General features: G+C 35.4%; 1 protein-coding gene across 1 annotated transcript; it reads right to left on the minus strand.

Annotated features, from left to right (window-relative positions):
* Nucleotides 1-3753: 3753 nt before the first annotated feature.
* LOC107728606 (sodium- and chloride-dependent neutral and basic amino acid transporter B(0+)-like) lies at nucleotides 3754-8711 on the minus strand. The gene is made up of 14 exons (XM_016538839.1): nucleotides 8606-8711; nucleotides 8297-8465; nucleotides 7927-8058; nucleotides 7436-7573; nucleotides 7046-7145; nucleotides 5870-6002; nucleotides 5615-5755; nucleotides 5289-5517; nucleotides 4954-5079; nucleotides 4713-4831; nucleotides 4491-4590; nucleotides 4291-4400; nucleotides 4039-4206; nucleotides 3754-3891 (listed from the first exon to the last, which is right to left on the minus strand). Exons 1-14 carry the CDS (start codon nucleotides 8669-8671, stop codon nucleotides 3754-3756), a joined length of 1869 nt encoding a protein of 622 aa, XP_016394325.1. The 5' UTR covers nucleotides 8672-8711.
* Between the last annotated feature and the right edge of the window lie 893 nt (nucleotides 8712-9604).

Consider the following 9604-nt stretch of genomic DNA (forward strand, 5'->3'; position numbering starts at 1 on the left):
CTCCGTTCAAAGTTTGCACCGTGGACGTCCCGATCAAAGTAGTTACCATAGCATAAAGAAACACTGGATCGCCTTAGCTGTCTTCCATCTGTGCCTCTGGCACATCAGTTCAGGAAGTTTGGGTTTTCATCCGCTTTTCCCTCCACTTGCTTTTCGAAGGAACAAGCGTGAGTGAAGGGGAGTCTCGTGTCACAATGTCAATACAGATTTGACAAGCGCTCGTGTCACCTCAAGTCCACTAGCAACAATGCTCTTGGGAGAAATAATCATCTAACACACTTGAAGAGCAGAAGCTTTCATTATGTTCATATGTACAAGAGCTCGCAGAATGTCAACATTAGCTAGTTGAATTGCCTCTTTTCCCGGAGTCAGCGGGGTGATTTTCCGGCTGCCTGGGCGCTTACCTCAAACTTATTGTGACAAGATGTGGAAACTTCTAATTTAATACAACCTGAAGTATCGGTAAAAAAAAAGTTTCTTTCCCACTCTTTTAATACAGAAATCCTCATATAGCAGGTCAAAGCCTGCCGCCATCTTCGATGTGAACAGTGAGGAGCTTTGGACAAAATGACATTGCGCATGCGCGCAGAAGCGGAAACGTCATTACGCTGGATTTTTGCGGAGCACTCATTGGTTGTCCTCCTGCGTGGAGGCGGGACACGAGAAACGTCAGTTGATTCTGGCGGAGCGCGGTCAGAGTCGTTCTGTCATCGAGAAAAGGGCCTTGTTAAGTTGACAAACAACCTTTGGTTTATTCGCAGATTGCTCTTGGGCATATCTAGAGGCACTCTTAGCTGTTATGTGTTGATTATACAGCGTGTAGCGGCTATTCGGTGAACTTCACAGCGGGCTGTCTTCCCCCAAGATGGCCCCGTGTTTTGAAGCTTCTGTGTTGAAAGCGTGAAAAGGCACCACACCTCTGCCAGCGTGACTGGCCATAGAGGGCACGCGTGCAACTGCATTCACAGGGTTCCAGCTCAACCCCATTTGGCTTGACGTACAGTATCTCCTCACCTCTACTTCGCTCCGTTACATGCTATCGTTTTGCAGTCGCGTTTTATACTTTATTGCACTGTGTTAACTAAAACTTTAAAATGTCTTAACTTTGCAAGCATATTATGCATATAATATGGCAATAAAACTATGAAGGGACAATCTTGAATGAACCAATAAAAAGCTTTTTTGGGGGGGACAAAGTTCAGGTGGTCCTTTTTTTCTTGATTCGTTTAAATTAGTCTATATATATATATATATAGACTATATAGTATATAGTCTATATAGACTATAGTCTATAGTCTATATAGACTATAAATAATATAATTATTATCTAAAAAGAATAATTGAATAGTATTCGTAAAGGATGCTGATGTTGTGTGGGTGTGTTGTTGTTTTTTTCATTTCTGGTTTGAGAAGAGTATATATGTGTCATGAAATTAAAATAATTAGTGCTTTGGTCTGTGTTTTTTTTTTAATTTATTTAAGGAATATATACATTCCTGTTTGGCATAGATTAAAATACGAAGATGGAGAAAAACAGTAATACATGGTGCTATAATTGCACCCAATGACTGTGCAAATAGTGGTTATATTGTTGTGAAAATAAATACAGTGTTAAATCTTGATCTAGGTTGTTTTCTGTTCACAATTTATAAGCATTGCTCTTCAAACCTGATGGATCCTTAAAAAACCAAATGATTATATGAATGACAATGAGATTGAAATGGTGAGCAGCACATTTAAAGATAAACCTCAAAATGAATGTAAACAACATGATTGATTACAACAGCAGTAGTAACTGGTACTGCACTAAAACAAAATTCATGATACTTTAGTTATATAAATGCTGTGGATATCTTCTTCAAAACTGACTGAAAGTGCCTGTAAAAGAGGTCAAAAAAGTAAATGTTATAATATTTGTTACATATACAATCCTTGATATTGTGCCAAAACATCATTAATAGACTTACAACAGAAAAAGACTCCGATCATAGTATTTAATTTAATACAAGAATTGTTTTAATCACCCTCTAAGTGAATAGATGAGGCGGTTGTGGCACTTGAAAAACAAAACGTTTTAGACAGCAGAAAAATAATATTGGCAGAAAAACGATAATGAAATCCAAAAGCTATTTTTATACCTAAAAGTATTTTTTTATGCATTTATTATTCTAATTGTTGTTTTGAAAAATTCCCACAAAATGATATAATCACACCTTCTCTCTATGTGTATAATTGCCCCTGATTTTCCCTACTCATTCATTCACCGTTGTGCTTTGACAAGTTGTTTCTGAAAGAGATTTAAATGCTTATATTTGCATCATAGGTGTGGCTGTCCTGCAGAGTGCTGGGTTCCAGATTCAAATTTCACTTCTTCATTGTTACACTTTCAGTGCTGTAGCGTCTGGACCACTCAAACACACAATATATATTTTGTTTTTATATTTAACAAATACTCTGTAACCCCCCTCAGTTAACAAGCCATATGAGGACCCATGAACCCTTCCCCCCGAAATGCGTAACACCCCAGGAAGCCGAACAGGCTCCTGGTTGCATGGCAACCAACGCTGATATCACTGGGTTTATTGGCCAAAAGAATATTAATTATTCATATTTCCCATGAGCTGATTCGTTACAGTGCTTTGTAACATACTGGGTTGGCTACGACAACATCAAGAGCTTTCTGGGCATGTAAAGCATTGTTTACCATTATTAATTACCTGTTTGAGTTTTTTGCTCAGGCTTCTGATTTGGGGGATTCATTAGCAAATTAAATGTCAGTAAATGCTGCTTTTAACAGTAAAAATCTGTTAAAAGCTCTTTCTGGCTTTTGGTACTTGCTTTGTACAAACACATTTTTACAGTATGTGAGGTTATGGTCCTCAGATCTTTTCTTATCTTAGGTAAATCTGTTTTTCTGAAAAAGTTACAGATTCAGTGGCTGACTTTGGAGGTGCAGTGGTATGGTCAGTGGACCTGGATGATGGTCAGGGATAACAGACCTGAGGCTTAAGGACTAAAACCCTGAAGAGAAACACGCAACATGAAGAATCTACTTTATTGTACAACTGAGTAAGGTGTAATCAAAAATTATTCTTCAAAATTTCACTTATGGGAACATTTTCTGTATAAAAAAATTAGTGAGAACATTTGATGCATGTGTTCCCTGGGAATCAGAATGTTTGTATTTAGAATATTACTGTTACTTTAAAAACTCAAAGATATATATATACATGCTCTTTGAATTGTGAAAGTACTTTATGTTTCATATGTACACCATAAATGCTCCCCCTCTTTTTGAAATAGAAATATGTGATATATAAGATGCAATATAAGACTTTTCAATTATTTGTCTGCTAACTCATACTGATTTGAAATTCTGTTTGATTTGATATTTTATATATTTTTTTAAAATGTGAATATATTTATTTTTGAAAAGATAAATATTTTATTTCAATTAAAATAATTTGGATTTTATTCCATTTTCAAAAGCACCAAGAAAAGATAAATGTAAACATACAAACCTCTCTTAAAAAGGTAAAAAATAAAATCCACAAAAAAAATTGAAATGGACTACAATTCAACACTCACAAAAAAAGGAAAATGCACAAGCAATCAAACAAAAGCATTACAATTATATACTAACTATTATAAACTAAAATATTAAGTTATCTTGTTCACTTAACTAAACAGACTAGTGCTACATATGCATATATGTACAAATACATTAAAACACTATCCTTAAACAAAACGTTTTTACAACCTAGTTGTGAATTTATTAGAGATCACAAATATATTTGGATCAGTCGCTCCTCTTGTACCATAGCGCTCCCCTCTGTGACACTCCAAGTAAGGACCCCAGTCCTCTGTGGGTGAACAGGCTTCTTTGATACGCTGAATGACAAAAGCTAAAGTTTAGAATCAAATAGTGCATGACTAACGCAACACACCACTGACATGCTGTGCATGTTAATATATAAAAAATTCTTTAAAAATAATCAAAACCTTTTTCTCAGATAAAACATGAACATCCTGCTTTACCTGCCAGGGGCCTCCACTAGCTTTGTACACTTTCCAGACCGCAAGAATAGGGATCCAAATGAGGCAAAATGCAGTCATACACCAGCCCAGAGAAATGCCCCAATCTGGATATGCAACTGAGCCATATGTGGGGGATGTAAAAGTATACAAGGACCATACAAGGATAATCTGGTTTAAAAAAAAAACATAATCATTAGGTATAACTTTATTATTATTTATATAATAATTATAGTTTAAAAACGGTGTACATACAGAAAGAACCACTGGGGTGATAAAAAACCAGCAAGCTCTCCACCATAACCAGAAGAGGGCGCTCTTACTCCCAATCATCATCTCAATGTCTTTGATGAACCGATTACCACCTGAAAATGTGCATGCATTTTAGAAAAGAACAGAACAATAATTGGAGACAGGCAGCACATATAACATTATCACATATTGCTAATACTCACCATACAAGATGGAAAGACCTAAGACCTCCAGTAATCCAGCGACCAGGAGAATCCATCCAGCACAAAATGTGTCAATTAAATTCACCCAATATATTCCTGCCTATCAAAACAAAGCACTTTTAAATATACTGCACAGTTGGGTTCACTTTGTGCAGAATTCCCTTATTCACCTTTCATGTAATGCATTTTTATCATTGTAAATGGTGTAAATGGTATGCCTACCCTTGTGATACATGGCAAGCCGAGCAAAAAGAGAACAATGCAGACTGCTGTTGTAACAATTCCTCGCTTGGACTTCAAAAGCTTGGGATAGGCATCTTGGAGGCAGGTGGCAATAACCTCTGTAGACAAATCATGATTAAGATTAAGACAAATACGTGAGTACTTTTTTCTTATTATTTTACAGTATCTAAATTTTTAAATTTAGAATTTTAGAAATTTAGATCTAAATCTAAATCTTTACCTATTCCTGCGAACTGGGAGTCCAAGCCAAGGGTAATAAGCATAACAAAGAACAGTATTGACCACAGGGGTGAAATGGGCAGCTTAGAAAGAGCATCAGGGTACGCAATAAAGGCCAATCCAAAACCTAAAACACAAATTGGGGCTTAGCTTAATAACACGAGGATGAGTACATCATGCTAGAATGTTTATTATTGTTTTAACTATTGCTTTAATGGCAAACTACACATTTTATCACATTCTTTGTTTTAAAAGAACGCTTAACTGCTCTGCAAATGCACTTGTTTGATTACTGAAAAATGAAAAACAATACTACATTTGCATTTCAGATCTTACCAGCATCTGCAACTTCTGACACTGGTCTCTGATAGACATGCGCCATGTGTCCAAGGATAGAAAAGATGGCAAAGCCAGCAAAGACACTGGTGCCACAGTTTGTAATGCACACTATAATGGAGTCTTGATAGCAGTTGTTGTAAAACTTATTGTAAGAGGACAGAGCCATCAAACCACCCCATGCAATGGAGAGAGAAAAGAAGATCTGAGTAGCTGCATCCTTCCAAACCTATGGTAAAAACAGGCTACATTAGCTGTCTGATATCAGTGTATTCCTGTGATTATGAACAGTAAGGTTAAACAGTTGTATTTAGTTCTTGACAGACCTCAGAATCAGTCAGTTTGGTGAGGTTAGACTTTGAACCGATGTAGAACTCAATGCCATCTTTAGCTCCCTCCAGAGTCACACCACGAATCAGCAGGATAAAAAGAACGACGTATGGGAAAGTAGCTGTGAAATACACCACCTGAAACGTACCATTTATTATGTTAAATTTAATGCACAATGCTTTGTTCTCTTGCTTCCTGAACACGATTTACTCTACAGATACGATTTAATGTTATTGAGGTGAAACACTAACCTTCCCAGAGGACTTTATGCCTTTGAAGAGAGCTGCTCCGACTAGTATCCAGGCAAGCAGCAGGCAAAGGGCAAGGTGCCAAACCACCGGCCCCGTCTCATTCATACTGCTAGTGCGCTGAAGAGCCACCTCACTGTGGACAAACAATTCAGTCACAAAATGTCAAATACAAAAAAAAAGAAAAGAAAGAACGTACAACACACACATAAAAAAATTAAAAAAAAAAGATTCAAAAGAATGCAGATAAGAAAAATATATTTTCCCTTTTGACTCACTCCCATTGATTCTCGACTAAAGACTAAAGGTTAAAATATGTTGAGGTGAAGACTATTTTTAAACTTAATTCAAAACAAAATGTGTCTTTAGAGAGAGAATTAAAAAATATATATTTTAATGTTAATTACTAGATATTGGAGACAGTTACATTACCGTTTTACAGTCTGGGGGTGGAAAGATTATTATTATTATTATTATTATTATTATTTTAAATGTCTTATGCTCACCAGGGCTGCATTCATTTGATTAAAATTTAAATAAAAAAAATTAAAATTAAACTTAAGATTGAAATAAATAAATAAAAGAACTACAGTCTTCAGTGTCACACGATCCTTTTAGAAATCAATATATGCTGATTTGGTGCACAAGAATTTATTTTTTGTGTGGAAATGTGATACTTTTTTAAGATTCTTTGATGAATAAAAAAAAAGTTCAAAAGAACAGTGTTTACTTGAAACAGTTGTTTTGTAACAATGTACTGTAAAACTCTGTCTTTACTGTCACCTTTGATGACCTTTGTTACTGTCACACTAAACATTTGAACAGTAGTGTACATTTCAGTCTAGTTTTTTTTTATACACATTTTTATCTTTTGTGTTTGCCGCTTCTATCTTAAAACTAAAGCCTTGTAAACATCAAAAGGCAAACATCCCACCCAAGCTTCCTGTTTTAACAGAAAACACTTCAGAACAGTAAAGAAACGACACTCTACACATTTGTAATGCTGTGCCAATCACTCCGAAACCTGACACAGACCAAAACATTAGTCATGAATAATCCAAAATTTAGGATATATATTGTGAAAGGAAGAAAGAAAGAAAGAAAGAAAGAAAGAAAGAAAAGTGTGCCAACAAAGCTCAGTCTCACTGAGAAGCTGTACAAAAACAAATGTCAACTTACTCCCAGTATTTCTCACTAGGGCTCTGGCCTGCTGTAAATTCATTCCGGCAGGTTTGATTCTCAGCAGTCACATTCAGTGCTGCAGCAGTAATGTTGTAAGCTATTGAAATACAACATAAGGTCTAAACAATGATTCACTGCAGTATTATTCTGCATCTTGATAAATAAATACTTTGAACATATAAAATAGTAGTTAGATCTATAAAGCACAGAGCTGTAAGGAGGTTCCCATTAGAGATTTTCTTTACAGTATTAAGTGTGAAAGGCAAATTTCCCTTACAAGCCAGTTCATCTAGAAAAATCCAAATACTTTCATTATCTGAGCATAAAGTCATGGTATGTCTGACACAGAAACACGGGCCTCTTTAGAAAAAAAACAGTCTAACAAACCTGTTGAGTTGCAGTCCTTCGCACTCCAAGGGAGAGGATATTGAAAAGATGCAAAAAGGTAGTAGATACTATAAGCAATGATCACATTATAGTAGATTGCCACAAACGTGCTAACCAGCATCATTGTGATGCCAACACCTACAAAAGAAAATATCACTTTAAAAAGATATGTTTAAAGTATAAAAGTCAAAAATTTGAATCAATTCGCTTAAATAAGTGTGCACTTGATTTGCCCATGTTGGATTTTTTTAGTGTCCACAAACCCCCTTAAACATTAATGTAAAGGTCCTGAGGGCAAATGTAATTATGCAATCTGCATGTTAAATTGTGTTGGAGGAGTATTTGTCCTTGTGTCTCAAGGTTGGTTTAATACATTTATGAATTAGCCTTGAGGCATTTACCACATTGGTGGACCTCAAACTGTGGCAAAAGTCTATTTGAATCCACAGTGCATTCTTAAGAAACTCTTTTTAGGTTGAATTCAGAGTTACCTTGCAGTATAGGCACAGCTTTCCACACATTGATGGGGCCTTGGCTGCAAAACTGTCCAAAAGAGCTCTCCATGAAGAACAGAGGAAGGCCAGCAACAGCCAGCATGATAGTGTAGGGGATGAGGAAGGCCCCTTGAATTGTTGAAAAGACGCAGTATTTAAAACAGAGAGAGAAAAAATCAGTTTTCTTTAAATATAATTTTGTGCTCATATAAATGCTCATTTAATTGAGTTATGAAGGAAAAGTTAAATATATTGCCTTTTTTCTGGCCTAGTTTTACCTTCTTGCTCCTCTATTATACAGTATGAATAAGACATTAATTCAACATACATTATATGAAACATCATAATAAAAGTCATCTTACTGTACCTCCCCCATGTTTGTAAGCCAAGTAGGGAAATCTCCACACATTTCCAAGACCAACAGCATAGCCGATCATAGACAGCATGTACTCTCTTTTGCTGCTCCAGTTTCCCCTGTCAGTGTTTTCATCTTCTTGCCCAACATGAGGATCTTGCTTGTTAGATCCATTGTTATCCTGCAAAAAGTAATAATAATAATAATAATAATAATAAATACTCATTACTAAATTACATCACATCACGCTTTCTTTCTTTTTTATTATCAATGTCAAACCATGCCAATAAATAAAAATGGATGTAAACAATTGTTTGTTACCTGCTCAGCTGCAACAGAGTTTTTGAATAGTACTCCTGTAATGTTGCTCAAGTTGTACTTCCTCATTCTTCAGCAGAGTCTCAAGAGCGACAGGTGAAGTGATGGACACACCTGACAGAGTGAACCTGAGGAAAAACTGTACACGGTACTCTTATATAGTTCACATACACCCCTCCCCACCCCCTTTCAACATGACAAAACTTCACATTTGTAGTGTTCATACACATTACAGCCACTGATCGTAATCTCGGTTTGCATTTACATTGACTCTGTGGGAAATATCATAAATTATAAATCAATATTTTTTATTTTAGCTTGATGTTTTTATGTCTAATATATAGTATATCTATGGTATTATACAGTGTGTACAGCTTTTATAACAATAAAAAGAACAGGGCTAATTTAGTAATCATTAGGTATCCGTCATCTGAGAAATTCCCAAGTGTCAGAATAAACTACTAATCATTGCAAACAAAGGCCCCTGATAAACTACACTTTCTCACTCAAGAGGCCCTTCACAGTCATTCTGTCATAACAACATGAAAATCACTTGTTTATGATTCAACAAGAAAAAAAATAAAAATAAAACATGAGGTTCAGATATGTGTATGACTTGCATATATTTGTCCAGCGAGATCACTTCCATGACATTTTATCAGTAAACATTTAGGTGAGGCAGAGCTATTTAAGGAATGTCAGAGACACAATATCCAGTGAAACAAAACTGGCTTAATTATTATAAAAAATGTTTTATATAACATTCAAATTATGATGTGGTTTTACAGAATGATAGGTATTATATAGTTCAGTTCCATAGATAAAAACAATAGTAAAACTCTGGGAATGTTTTATTGTCTTTTTATTGTGTGGTAATCATCAAATATATTATAAGAAAATGTAGCAATAATATTTACCAAGACAAAAGAAAAGATTCTGGGAATTAAATGACTCCACTTCCCTGTTTTTTGTCTCCCAAAACATGTTCAAGTGCAGATTCCA

This window comes from Sinocyclocheilus rhinocerous, unplaced genomic scaffold, assembly GCF_001515625.1.
Source record: "Sinocyclocheilus rhinocerous isolate Xijiao unplaced genomic scaffold, SAMN03320098_v1.1 scaffold757, whole genome shotgun sequence".
NCBI lineage: Eukaryota > Metazoa > Chordata > Actinopteri > Cypriniformes > Cyprinidae > Sinocyclocheilus > Sinocyclocheilus rhinocerous.